We start from the raw sequence: 15554 nt of genomic DNA, 5'->3' as shown, positions 1-15554 counted from the left end.
TTATAATGTAACGAAAAGTGTTTATTCTGTTTCATAGATCTATCTATATGAGAGAAACAGTGACAGGTTGGAATCAAGTTATCACTAACCTTGATTATCATGAACAACGTTAGAAAGATAGCTTTCATAATAAATGTGTATTTATTTGTATTCAAAGGTAAGAATTTCTGCACTTTTAGAAAGCTATTAAGGTTTTAATTCAACTCATATAAAATGACACATAAGAATAAAAGACTTACCTGTAAAAAAACTAACTTATAAACAGATATTCACTCAATAAATTAATATTAATACTATAATCCGATTTCATGGTTTTCATGAATAATATTGATCAAGTATACTCAATCTGTTATTACAACAAATATTCTTGGAGTAAAAAAAGAAAACTTTTAAACTCACACAAACCTTAACAAAACATAATATATAAAATGAAAATTTACAAATACGATGTATCATTTGGCATTTCGTGTATATCAAACCACCAACGCAATGACTATTTGTTGTTTCTAACATGTAAACACTGTAAAGTAAAGTGTATGGTCTGGTTGTTTATTAGCCTGACCTATAATTTCTTCTTTAAAAAAATCTTGTTGATTGAAAAGAAATTGTGCAATTATCTGCCTAGAATATCGACTATGTTGTTATCCATTCGAATGATGTGTTTGAGCATTACATTTTGCCATTTGATTAGGGACTTTCCGTTTTTAATTTTCCTCGGAGTTCGGTATTACTGTTGAGTTTACGTTTAGAAACTTTAAATGACATGCACCTAAATTAATATACAATTCAAAAACAGATAAATAATCATTGATCTACAAAAACATTCCAGATGAGCGATCCAGGCTTTAACAATATAGGAGCCTCTTGTCTTGTATTAATTAAGCAATGATAACTTTTTTTTGTTTCAGCTGAATCACAAGTTGAATCGCGGTTGTCATTATCAGCTGAACCGGAAGAATTTCACTACATCACTAATGTGACCTTTAAGTGTCAATCTTCGATTGAAACTACTGATTGTTCAGCGGATTTCCTTTACAACAATATATCTATTGATAGTTTAAAAGCTGTCAACGGTAGTTGTTATCATATTCAAGGATTATGCAACACCAAAAAATGTACATGCCACAATGATTGTAAAATATTCACTTTAACAGTTACGAACACGAATTATACGACCGGAGAAATTATTAGTTGCAGAGTACATTATAACAGCAATGGATTTATACACAGTATGACAGCAACAATAATATATAATACAAATAGTAAGTAAAGTTCTATTTTGAAATATTATCTGCAACTGTTAATAACAAAACCCTACCCCCCCCCCCCCCCCCCCCCCCCCCAAACAAAACCCATAAAAACCCGAGAAATGTAAATATGTTTTTGAAATAAAATTGGGTTTACCCTTTCCTCCCTCAAGGATGTATAGACCACTTATCGATGAAAACATAAGACCCGCACAAAATCACTACGATATTTGATAATGGCAAAAGAGAAAGATGTTACAAACAGGTCAATTTAAATAAAAAAATTTAAAGAGCGTTAAAAGACGGAAATACCATGAAAAAACCCCGAAAACTCCAAACAATAGTTTACACGATTCTTAAATGAGACTAAAGACTAAGCAATACTTTAAAAGACGTTAACCGGGAACGAATTCAAGCGCTTTGGAAGGGTACATAGTTAATGACAGGTGAAATCCGTAACGTTGCTTTGACAAATAACCATTATCAAAAAGTAAAATCACAAAACAACTGAACTCCGAGGAAAATTCAAAACGGAAAATCCCTAATCAAATGGCAAAATCAAAAGCTCAATCACATCAAACGAATGGATAACAACTGTCATATTCCTGACTTGGAACAGGCATTTTCTTATGTAGAAAATTGTGTATTAAACCTGGTTTTATAGCTAGCTAAACCTCTCACTTGTATGACAGTCGCATCAAATTCCATTGTATTGACAACGATGTGTGAACAAACAAAACCAGACATAATAGGTTAGAATGTCAAAAATAGGGGTACAGCAGTCAACATTGTGTTATAATCTTAATCACTATAAAAACAGACAAAGCCGCGGTTTTTCAAGAGGAGTATGATTTGTACTATTTAATAATGATAGATAATTTCTAAACAGAGGCGTACCCCTTCCACAAAAAATGCTCAGAAGAGTAACGACAAAGAATGACTGACACATACATTTTACAGTCACTATCAGGAATTGGTTGTCCGATACGTAGTGTCGGTATCTCAACTCACTAGCAACATGTTTTCGTGGTCTCAACAGAAACCAGTGTTGTAGTTTTGTCTATAATTTCGCGCGATATCCTCAGTTTTTGTTTGTTATCGTTTATTCATAATCTATTTAGGACATTTGAACACCGGTATTAAAGATAATTTCGCTTTAATTCATAATCACTAAGCTTCCTTGTAAGCAATTAACATCTGCACAATTAGTCATGAGTGTAAATGCTGCTGGAATTATAATATGATAAAATAGTAAGGTAGAAAATCAAAATCATATTTATAGTCGTACATGATAGTCCTTAAGCGACCGGACTTTTAAAATTGTATGTGTAAGTCAAAGTATTAACAGACCTAGTAGTAACAGATAAAACAATCTTTTTTGAATGTAAATTCTCAAAGGTACCATCTGCTACATAGTCAGTGCTTCGTTAAATGCATCATTTGAATAATAGATTTTGTCTGTAAATGTCAAGTTTATAAAATTTTGTAATTTTCTGAAACAACTTTGACACTCCTCGAAGGAAATTTGATCCTAGATTTCCGCTCACGGATAGCACATAATTTATATTTTTTCCCCTCAAGAACACATGATATGCAAATGATCATGAGTTTAAATAAATTTTGGACGTTACAAATAAAATTAAGAATGGAAATGGGAAATATGTCAAAGAGACAACAACCCGACCAAAGTTCGCCTTTCGTATAATAATTTCCTAGAAAGAAGGCTGTTGCTTCCAAGGGAGCTTTTGAAGAAAGATTTAAACTTGCAAAGTTTAAATAATTCCTTCAAACGTTTTTCAACGAACGACACTATGAATTGGTTGGATTATATAAATCATCTTTGTCCCAATTGTCGTAACACCAATCCTGAATTGTTTTTCTAGATTGTGACATCACCGTATTAGACTTATCACTACATTTTTACTGACCTTTAGTAACTTGAGACTATTGTAGCAGGATCGATCTTTTTACCCTTCCTGATCACCCGAATACGTTCTCATCTACTTAGTAAAATTAGAAATTCTCATATGCAACTTAATTCATTTTTGTGTGATAAAGCTACATCTTTTTGCCTGATTGTCATATAGGTCCTTTTCCGTTAAAGCAAGATCCAAACTATACATCATTTTAGCATTACCCTTTTTCATAGGATGCTACAATGAACTATTTCAACACTAAGAAAAAAAAATGAAGCAATAAAACCTTCATAAATTACTCATTCTACCTTTTTGTTATACTTTTGTGCCATTTTTGCAATATGTATACAAAATTGCATTTATCAATCTTTATATCAAATGTTTAAGGGTGAATAGTATGCTAAATTCAGTTTTTACTCTCTTGCTTGAATGTGTCAGGTTTCTATTTCTGCATACAGGCCTGTTGTATGTTCATATCTCATGTAACTAATACATGTACATATAGCATGTCTGTCAGCCCGCATACAGATCTTGTGTATGCTGAACTTTTAAGGGAGATAACAAATGTCTTTTATTAGTCTGTATGCCTGCATACCGACCTGGCGTATGCTAAACTCTCACTATGTGTATACTAGTATGTGTCAGGTATGTATGCCTGCATACAAATCTGATGTGTGTAGAACCATCAGCATTATTTATTTTGGCATAGCTGTGGTCTGTATGCCTGTTGGATTTTAAACTCTTATTCTGATACATGTTTGTAGTGGCAAGTCTGTATGCCTGAATGCAAAGCATTTAAAATGTAGTGACATTTCTCATCTATTTATTTCGGCTTAACTAACCTTTATCAAAATAAGGAGATGGTGTTCTATGATTGCGAAAGAGACATCTCTCAAAGGCCAAATGACATGGATGTAAGCAATTAATAATGCATAGCCTTCAACTCCTTTTTATTTTGACAGAAAGCTCTCAATTTTTAGCTGCCACACTCAGGGGTTTACTCGTGTATCAACCCGTTTTGCGATAAACTCTTGTGAAAAGAAATTAAAAGTGGAATGCATAGGTATGTTTGTCAGCATACCGACCTATAGATACACTTTTGAACATTTAAAAGTTTGCATATTTCCTGTCAAGACCTTTTTAGTTCACGGTAATCTAATTTTATGTACTTGGATATACCCGATCTAATTGCCTGCATACCGACCTGTGTTCTATTGCATTATAGTTTTATATACATTTTATATACATTTTAGTATGGGAAAACCAGGCTGGTGTTCAAAGAGTTGTGATTTTACAATGTACCTAGTGTAATTGTGTAGGGTTTGTCTCCAGACAAAAAAATGTCTTCATATTTGGTGGAACGTATTGCTTATTTAGCAAGCTGAACGGTTTGCATTCTAACCAGTTGTATGTTTTATTCATATTTTAAATGGTTAAACTATTATTTTTCATCATGTTCACAGTTAGTAACTCCAATTGATGGATATTTAATTCTGGTTCAAATGGCAAAATGCATACTAAATAGATACAGCATATCTGCATGTCAACATGGTGTATGACAAACTTTTTGTTTGGTATTTTTTACATCTTCGCTATCCAAGGGTTACGATCCAGTCACAGACTATCCACTGGATCATATCCCTTGGCTAGCGAAGATGTATTTTTTAAAACTTTTAGGGGAGAGTCTGTCTGTATACAACTTGATGTACAATGATGTATGACAAACATGTACTTCAATTATCGGTTATTTAAACAATTTACTTTGATCTGTCTTGACTGAATATCATAAGTTGATATCTAACTGGACTTGCTTAGATATGAAAATTACAGTGATTATAGTAATGCAATGGTAAAAATTGTGATATATACACATGAGTTCTGAAAAATAAATCCTTCAAGAAGGAATGCCAAAGATCTGATGCTATTTCTATGTGTCGTCTTTTTCTAGTGGGGCCATTTTTTCTTTATTAGCAGGAACGGGAAAAGGTCAGGTGCTGTTTTTAGGTGTTGCAGTTTTCAGGGAAGGAATTGGTTTAACATGTCCAGTCACTAAGAATTGTTACAATTCAATTCATTAGCAACACATAAATAGTTACATGAAAAAGGTATAGCCACTGTTTGAAAATTGTTGAAACGAGAAATGGAAACTACATATTATATATACATATATCCCTAACATCACTGAAAAAAACATTAATTGTCGAAATCCGGATATGGTGTACAAATTTTTGCACCTCATGTTTGTGGTATACCATCTTCTCTGCAAGTTTATTGTTTTCTGTTTGGTATTGAATTAATAATTGAGATCCATGTTACATCTCGTGATCAATTTATTTGGCAATCGTCAATGACAGTCAGCAGGGTTTACGAATATCAGTTGTTCGACCTGTTAGTCAAATGCGATTTGTTAAAATATACTCTTCTCTTTTTTGGTCTTTTGGAAAATGTTGTTTGTGCTGTATTTAGACCCCTCTACCAAGAAATTTGTTTCACATGCACACGTATAAAAATTGCGGTTTTTATCCAACGCAACCATAGGTTTGAAGGTTGTTTTCAATTTAGACTTGTATATATGTTATTATTTTGTACACGTTATTACTTGTACAATTTTTATTTAGAAAAAAGGATAATAACTTGTACAACTCATTATTCTACCTTGGCTATTTGATATTCACAACAAATTAGTACATCAGTAGACCTGGTAGATCTAATGAACCTGTCAGTGATATTTACAAAATCCAAACAGTTTAACAGTGGTGATAATGGTTGCACAGTAGTATTTCATGGCCCATAGGGATAATGATAGCCTTTTTAGAATTTTCACCACTCTCTAACACTGTCCACAATTCTACATACACAGTTAATTCAAGTAATTTTTTTCCTTTTTTAGAAACCTAAGGCCACTAGTGTTTTTACGTCTTTTATCATGCAGTGAATACAAAATTTCAAAAAATTAATTTCCACCTATTTTTCTACACCTGATTCATCCCTCAGTTTGGGAAAGTATGTGCAGTAGATACTGTATTTTTTGTCTAATCACACTGTTCAGATACATTGACTTACACAAAAGAGCAACCTAAAATCCGGAATGTAAATACTACCGTGCCAACTTATTGACACCTTCTTTACCTGAACTTTATTTTTATCTATCTGGATAATATTTTTAAGTTTGATTTTATGTCCGTAATGTTTTCCTTTTATTGTAGCATAAATCTTTTTGTCTTTTTTTTTTTAATTCCGTTATTTCGTCCAATCAGAGTAAAGATTTGTGACATCATGCATGCCGTTACCTAAGTGAAGCTTCCTTTATAAATTGATCACAAACCAAAATTATACTGACTGCATCAGAAAAAAGAAAATAAGACCAAACACAATATAAATTTCAAAAATGCATACGCTGAATGATGACTTCTAAGCAAAAATAAACAAAAAAAAAAAAAAAGAAAAAAATAGTAAAAGAAAAAAATAACCAACAAACTATTCAAATTCAAACCTAACTTGCAGTGATGTGAGAGTTTTTTTTGCTCCGTATTGAAGGCCTCACTGTGACTTTGAGATGAAGAACAGCAACAAAAGCGCGGTTCCTTTGCTTTTTGTTTGTTTTTTTTGTTTTTGCTGTGCATGAACTGATTTTTGTGTCATGGATGGATACCCATATCGTTTGTTTTTCTTTTAAAATCAATGACAAAACCAAAATAACAAACCCAAAGAAAGAATTTGTTTAATAAAACATTTAAAATAAAACAGGAGGAAGAAACAAATATAACTCAAACATAGTGAGTTGTACAAGTTATTATCTTTTTCTCAACAAAATTTGTAGTTGTTATTACGTGTACAATTATATTTGTACAAGTAATAACTTGTATAAGGGCATCATACAAGTAATTACTCGTACAAACTTTCTGTACAAGTAATAACTTATATAAAATAATAACATGTTCAAGACATATTATATATAAGTACGTCTGATCCAGTGACAACTCTACGACGGATTTTATCCATCGGCTCACCAGTGATGGTGATACAAGGCTGAAAACACATTCTGTATATATAATTCGTCTAAATAACAGCACAACAATGTTAGATCTGTAAATTTGCGGAAGCAAATTTTTGTTCTTCCCAGGCCGGGATTCGAACTCATGCTACTGAAAGTAACTCGCGCAATTCAAGGCCCTCTGTGATTCCCTCCGCCTTACGTCACAAGGTCCCTGACGTCATTAATGTTGTTAACAACTTGAACAGAAGTACAAATTTTGATCGCCTCATTTCTCTGTGATTTCAATATGCAAAAACAAAACAAATAACATGCATGTCAATCAAGTGATCATAGTCGTGGAACTTGAGAATCGGTTATCATTCAGATTTACAAAAAAATTGCTTTGAAAATTAACTCTACTGTTTACCTGACGGGAAAAAATATAGAGGTCAGTCATAGACTTGTAAAACTGTAAATCGGTATTAAACACAACCACTGAAGTAAAGGATTACGGTAACACAATGTGTTACAGCATCCTCGATTCGTATGCATTACATTGAAGATTCTGCAAACACACAGGTTCGTATGTAGGTATACACACCTGCGAAAAACAACATCAGGTTCGTATGCAGACACTTAGACCTGAGAAATACAAGTTAATTGATTAAAATTGAGTTCAGCATACATCAGGTTTTCAATATGCCAGATTGACGATTTTCAAGTGTTCGAAAAAAGAAAAAAATATTTTCCTTTATTTTTCTCGTATTTGCATACGTTTGTCTTATGAGCAATAATTCGGTCATTTGAGTAGGAATTATGACATATGACCGTGAATGAGAATTAATAATTTTAGATGAGAACGTATTCCTGAAATTCTTTTACATTTTAGGTTGGATTCGTGTTGCTTAGTCAAAAATTTATATATTGAGTGCTTTATAGACTGATTTGTATTTTCGTTGTCTTTCTTTTTTTTCGCGATTATGAGTTTTTAATTTCCACTTGGTATCTTCGATGTCTTCATTTTTCCAATACATCATGTTATTGTTTTACTATCTTTCAGATTATATTGTCATCATATGTTTGTTTTATATATTGAAACTCGTTATGTTTGTTAATTTCAGAATTTTCTCAAGTTAATACCACTTTTGGTGTTGTTGCTAAACCAGATGAAAGTTCAAGTTCAAATACAGACCCTAACAATGGAAACTGTAATTTGATATTTAGTTACAAAAATACAGCTTTTTTAAAATAGAAATTTACAAGATTACTTACTTAAACATGTTAAAAGGACAGTTTGATTCTAAAATATACGACAAAGTTCAATGAATAATTGCTTTTTTTGTAAAAAAATCATTATATGGGCTCATCATTATTTCAAATGAATTGAACTCGTTACCCTAATCTTTGTCTCAAATGTTATCAAAATAAGTTTGTAATAATTTCCATCTTTTAAAATGACATTTGACAATTATACATTATGACAACACAAGAATGAGAATCTGGCAAAAGTCTTGCTTAAACCTTATGTAATTCGACCATTGCTCCATTTTTTCCCGATATATATATATATATATTTGTGCATTGCTGGTTTCAGTAAGTATAGGTTGAAAGGGATAAATCATATTTCATTAACTACAAGTGTTTTTTTTTCTAACCTTCAATTAGTAATATTAAAAGGAGATTAATCTCTTTGATCTCCAGTCAGTTCAACACATTAGTCTTGGCCTTTATTCTTTGTTCATTTTTTTTCTACAAGATATGGCAGCTGCATTTTCCAAAATCGAACTGAGATCAATACTTTGATTTAAATTTAGATTTTTCCTAGAACTCTGACCCCGATATATTTTGTTAGAAATATCTAAATACTTGTTTTATTTCTGACAAATCTTTATCCTCTGCGAAACATTTTTAAAGAGACAAACTTTTTGGCATCCGAAATACAAAGTCTTCTTCATATCCAATCGTTAGACTTTAACATGTTTACATTGTTTCGTTCCACTAGCATGATCATACAGAGGGTTGTATTCTTAAAGTAAAAGTCTTAACAGGGTTGTGAGGATGAACGACTGATTTGTCAGCTAACAAGTTTTACGTTTACAGTCACAAATCGGTTGATCAATACAAAGTGTCAGTGACTGAACAATAGAGCGGAATGCTGTAACAATTTTAGATATAGCATATAGTCAACATAATCGATAAACTCACCATACGTTTCCGTCTTGGAAGTACTTTATGCAAAATTTGATATTTTATGCTCTCAAAATACCCACAGATATAAAAAAAAATATAATTAACAACACAAGCGCTAGCAATGTTATAGTTAATGTCAATGTTCGGTTTATTTCAAACCGGGACGTGAACCCCTACATTTCCCTCTAACTCCTTGACAGGACCCCTTAGCATTACAAATCAATGACTATTTCATTCAAAATTGTGGGCATTTGTGAAAAAAAATGTATTGTTTTGTTCGCACGAAAATTCATGTTTCTTTATTTTTTTCAAAGATAGCTATGAAACACCAGATTGACAAACTAGAAAATAAATAGTATTGCATCTCCTAATTTTGCTATTACATTTTTTACGAAGATTTTATCAGCATGAAAGCTTGAACTACTAGATCTATCATGAAAAAGTAAAATAACAAAAATACCGAACTCCGAGGAAAATTATAAACTGAAAGTCCCTAAGCAAATGGCAAAATCAAAAGCTCAAACACATCAAACTAATGGATAACAACTGTCATATTCTTAACTTGGTACAAATTCTACAAGGCATTTCACAAACTTAGAGGAAAATAAAGGATTTCGGTGGAACGCCACAGCTGTACTATTACATGATATGGTACAATTGTATAAATTACTACAGTTAATCGAAGCTTAATAAGGTGCTTAAGTTACTTATTGTTTTGTTGATATCAATCAATGTGATATTATAGTCATTACCTAATGAAATTTTGATATAACATGAAATGGCTGTGAAGCAACTTCATTGTTGAATATGATTTCATCATTATTTGATTTGGTAGTGTCATAAAGAAATATGGATATAACATTACGTGATGTGTGTTTCATTTCCTGCGGTGATTTTATTATTTGTAATGAGGATTCGTCAATTTGTGTTATGGCTAGATATTACAATAATCTAAAAGACATTATCACTTTCAAATCTTGCATAGACGTTATTCAATGGAGTTCTAATGTTAATAGGGTCACTATTTTATAAGTTTAATATTACATGATGTTGTGTCATACATGGAAAACTTTACATCATATGATGTTTAGGTTCAAGTAATTAAAGTGCTTTGCCATTCTATGACGTGGTGTTGCCCTTCATTTATGTTTACATCACATTACCTGGTGAGGTTAAGCCATGCGACAATTTTTGGATAGCATATTTTTAATTGCAAATTCATGTCCTCAGTTTTATTATGTTTCTTGGCTTATAACACTTAAGTTGAACACGTTTTCAGGACATAAGGAGTAAAAACAGGAAAACAGGTAACAAAATAAATGTGACTATTAATTATATTTCTATTTCGTTATGAAGTTATAAAAAAAACAATAAGGGCAACAAGAGGCTATCATCAGACACAGCACTATTTCTACATACAAATTATATCGGACATACCCTTTAAAATGTATTAGTTCGTAAGCAATTAAAACTGTAACAATATGGGAGAAGCTTGGCAATCAACATCCATACATAAATACACATCATCTTCTTACAATAATAACACATGGCTGCAAATATATAATAATCTTTATGTATCCATACACCTTATTAATGAGTATGAGCAAAATTCAGTCGCCTCCAAGCTAGAATAATGTGTGCAGGTATGGTGATATTTTTACTTTCGTACTATTAACTTGTGAACTTATACTTTAAATATCGGGTCTAGCGTGTCTGTCTAGTACAAAGCAGAGGTTATATGCATATCTCATTATCGTGTTCTCGTCTTGATATGAATGTTATAATTGCTACTGGAGGTTACGAACTAGCTAACAATTATGAGCTGATGTTTACTCAATTCTGTAAATTCAGAGATTGTTGCGATGGTTTTTGTATTTGCAAAAATTACGACTGATATGTTTCGCAAAATCAAAAACTTCTTAATTCTGAATTTAAGCAGCATTATGTGTATACAGTAATTCCTAAGACCGCAATAATTGATCTCGCACGGTGTCCATTGTTGAACAATAGCAATAATTTTTGAATTTACAGAATTTAAAAAGTTATGTCTAGCAACTCGTAGAAAAATCAGTTAGTTTATGAGCTGGTGCTGTTTTTAACTTAAAAGCGGTTGAAGTCGACAATAAATTTTCCCTTTAGAACTTTAAATCTGTAAATACATGTAAATATTTTCATCCATATCCATGGGAAATATTTCTCTAATGTCCCTTGAAGAGTTGAAGATTGCTTTCAGTAGATGGCCAACACATTTGTAGAAGGCCAACACATTTGTTCTACCTTTCTATTGTTTCCTTTTTAATTAAGGGGTAATAAATTCCGTAGAAACAAAGAAAAATACTCCATGCAGAAACCCGATAATTTTTTTTTAAATTTCCAGTAACAAAGCGTATTGTGTCTCTTTAAATCGCTTCATGTTGAAGCGGTTAAAAAAAGAAAAAATATGTTAAAATGTTGCTGAAACATTCGTCAAGATAAAGTAAAAGAAAACTCTTAAATAAATCGGTGGAAAAACCAAACATGTACACAGTCTTCCAGTGATTAGAAATTACTTAATATTGGGCTTATTTAATTTTTATCCCGCAAAGCGGCCATAAGATCCCCAAAAATATGGGGTACTAATTTTACCAAACTGCAGAAGTAATCATTTATGAAAAATCACAAAAATCGTCGAAAGTAAGAAATTAAAAAAGAGTCGAAAATCAAATTGGGACATAATTTTGACCATTTGTTTCTCGAAAACAGTTACAGGTACAAAATAGGTCAAATTGAGATTGTTCTTTTTTTTTAGCCAAGGAACATAATAAAACACGTTCGATATATAAATATATTTTAAAAAAAGAAATACTTTGCCATAATTGTCACTTGATTTAACCTTATGATGTAATGTGATAACCATATCAAATTATGGCAAAACCATGATGATGATGGATTGTTATTAAACGCTCAGAAAATTCAATGCAAAATTTAGGATAAGAACGTTTTAAATGTTTAAAACGATATATGAATAATAACCCTGCATTGTACTGGACCATCACGCTGAGCCGGATTTTCAACGTGCTGGTTCACAAAGTTACAGTCCGCAAGAAGACATGTCTACCTACGCGGTCACATTTGTCTGACTCCGAGTCAACTTGTGTGTGCACTTAATCCTTGATGCCGCGTTCTTACATAATGAAATGTCTGTACCAATTCAAGAATATGACAGTTGTGTTTATTCGTTTGATGTGTTTGAGCTTTTGATTTTGCCATTTGATAAGGGACTTTCCAATTTGAATTTTCCTTGGAGTTTGGTATTTTTTGTTATTTTACTTTTTAGCAGAGATTCATCGTATCCCATTTTTAAAGTCTTTGGTTTGACCTGACCGGGTTGTGAACCCACAAACTCGATTTAGTACTTTATGTAACCTTGAGCCTTTAGTAGCGCACAAAATCTGTATTGATTAATGCTTAAACTATATCTAATGCTAGTTATGTTTATACAACATTTAAAAGGGATACATTTTTATTGATAAGTGTGATATATAGCCATACTATGAATTAATAAATCCTCATTGCGAAATATAAAAACTGCTGTATTTAACTTTATTTTGTAAATTAAACACACACCATGTAATGTAAAATTACATTGCTAATGACACAATCACATTTAAAAGTCACCGTGAGCTGGTTGGCCGTTATAGAATATCTGTTTAACAGATGACGACGGATATGTTCCAATTAGCGTAACTACAATCCATTCCTCTTTTCCCCGAAAGTGACTACCGAATTAAAATTATCAACAGGTTTGTACTAACATGAGCAAGTACACGACAGCTGCCACATGTGGAGCAGGATCTGTTTACCCTTCCGGGGCACCTGAGATCATCCCCAGTTATTGGTGGGATTCGTGTTACTAAGTCTTCTAATTTGTGTACTGTTGTTTGTCTGTTAGTCTTTTTCTTGTTTAGCCATGGCGTTGACAGTTTATTTTCGACTTATGAGTTTGAATGTCCGTTTGATATTTTTAGCCTCTCATTAATAAATGTTGAAATCATATAAAGAAATGACAAAACTATATCAAATCGAAACGCAACCTTATCATGTATTATCAGTATAGTATACGGTTATGACGATATCATATTGAGTAATATCAAAACTATAGTTAGTCATTCTATCAAAATTGTAAAGGAAAATTTCATTAGGTTATTAAAATCACAGCACGTAGTGTCAGATCGCCACACAATTTAGCTTTGGTGTTCCGTAGATCAAACTCCCACTTTTTGCAACTATATAAAAACAATAATGGACATAATTTGCTAAGTTAATTTCTTGATTTAAACTATTTTATAATCGACTTATTAACATTTTCGTCGCAAAACATCTGGCTTCACGTGTGATTTTATTTTATTTGACTTACCTAACCCTTTGATTTTCATGTGTTTAGTTTTATTCCTAACCATTTTGTTTTTATCCCTATGTTTTCGGTACGTATGTTGCTGGATTCCTTGTTGACATGGTAACGTGTTCCGCTGGGTTTAATTTGTTTTATGCGAATATTGTCTGCCGGATTGACACAATTTGTCCATCGTATATTAAAGGGGCATTAGCTAAAAGATATAAACAAAATTTAAAATATTTTTTTTTGGTTTAATCATTAATGAAAGTAAAATAGTGACATATTAATTCGCTTTAGCAGCCAGTTTGGTTCAAATTTGTCAACATAAGCTGAGAAACATCGATGATAATATATTCACTTGCAAGTGAATAATTCGACCTCATTTAATCTGTATTCATGTGACCTTTAATTTAACACCTTAGCTAGAGATGGTTTACGCTTGAATTAGGCGTGTTCAGTTATCAAACGAAAAGGAATGGCAATGTTTAAAGTGAAAGAAGGGTAAACCAGTTGATTGACTGATTCGATCCACAAAAACCCATTCTCATTTAGGTAAAACAAATATAATATCAAACGGACCTAGAAAAATCCAATTGCATGAGTTCGCTATCTATTCATATCTATATTTATGTTTGTATCGGGTGCTCTTTTTCTTAATTGTTCGATTATTCTTGTGCAAATCAATATTAAAAACTTTCATGTCTTTAATTCAACTCAGAATTGCTAAAATTGTATATATCAAATCGTCTGCCTTTACTTTGTTTGTCATGCAGCTAACAAGATTCAAAGGTAATATAGATTCATAGTGGCTGGATATCCCAATCAACACCTATCAAAAGACAGCCCCTTGTTTAAATTGAAAATTATTATATTTTTAATTAGATTAAGTCTTAATAACTCCTTTCAAATAGGTTATTCCAGAAAAGACATACATGACACGAATTGACAATTTACAGCTTTTGAATTATATGTTTTACTATAATACTAGCGGTATACTACTATTGCCTTTATTTAAAAGGTAATAACAAAAACAATGTTGATGCTTCTTCTTCTTCTTCTTCTTCTTCTTCTTCTTCTTCTTCTTCTTCTTTTTCTGATGATGATGATGATGATGATGATGATGATGATGATGATGATGATGATGATGATGATGATGATGATGATGATGATGATTTGGAAAAGGGGAGGAGGGGGGATTTGGGGGTGGAGGAGGATTTTGTTATCGGGTTTAAGTTAATTGATAGTTGCTATTCACAACAATGAAGTTTTCATAGATAGACAAATTTCAAATGATTAGGATTAATTATTATGTAATAAACTACAATATCGTTAATATTGTATTGTTATTGTTAATGGATTAAAAGTATATTTATCTTTTATTCCTATTTTATTTTAGCAAGTGAAAAAGACGTTGTAGTGGTAATACTAGTAGCAGTGTTTGTAGTAATAGTTATCGGTGTATTTATCTGTCTACTTTTGAGGATGAGAAAAAAAGGTAAATTCAAATAAGGAAAACTCTTGGTTTGTTACATACTATGCATAATCTGAATTCAATCAGAACAAAACAGAAGTGATTGAGAATTTATAAGAGGAGTTCATATATTTAAATGGTTGATATATCAAACAAACATAAATGGTATGGTTTAAAATCGGAATCACTTGACATCAGACTTAATGTTCTGTGTTCATAGACATTCTAACCAATTGTCGCGTGTTCAATATACACCTTTTATGGTGTGTCAAAAACAACTACAATCATAAATGGCAGAATGACATATGTGGGCATGTTGAGTTCGATATATAACTATTGGTTTGATAACCCGTAGCACTGCATCGATAGTTTGATGGAC

At 31.9% G+C, this 15554-nt stretch overlaps 1 protein-coding gene across 1 annotated transcript in view; it reads left to right on the top strand.

Annotated features, from left to right (window-relative positions):
• LOC127704390 (uncharacterized) overlaps positions 1-15554 on the top strand; it is a 62519-nt gene that overhangs the window by 4978 nt on the left and 41987 nt on the right. The window contains exons 2-5 of the mRNA XM_052208429.1: positions 38-157; positions 909-1262; positions 8261-8347; positions 15101-15199. Of these exons, the coding sequence (XP_052064389.1) occupies positions 100-157; positions 909-1262; positions 8261-8347; positions 15101-15199 (598 nt within the window). The 5' untranslated portion in view covers positions 38-99. The remainder of the gene's footprint in view (positions 1-37; positions 158-908; positions 1263-8260; positions 8348-15100; positions 15200-15554) is intronic.

The sequence above is a fragment of the Mytilus californianus genome, unplaced genomic scaffold, assembly GCF_021869535.1.
Source record: "Mytilus californianus isolate M0D057914Y unplaced genomic scaffold, xbMytCali1.0.p SCAF_6, whole genome shotgun sequence".
NCBI lineage: Eukaryota > Metazoa > Mollusca > Bivalvia > Mytilida > Mytilidae > Mytilus > Mytilus californianus.
The sequence above is the reverse complement of the archived record's forward strand: the minus strand, read 5'-3'. Positions and strand labels throughout refer to the sequence as shown.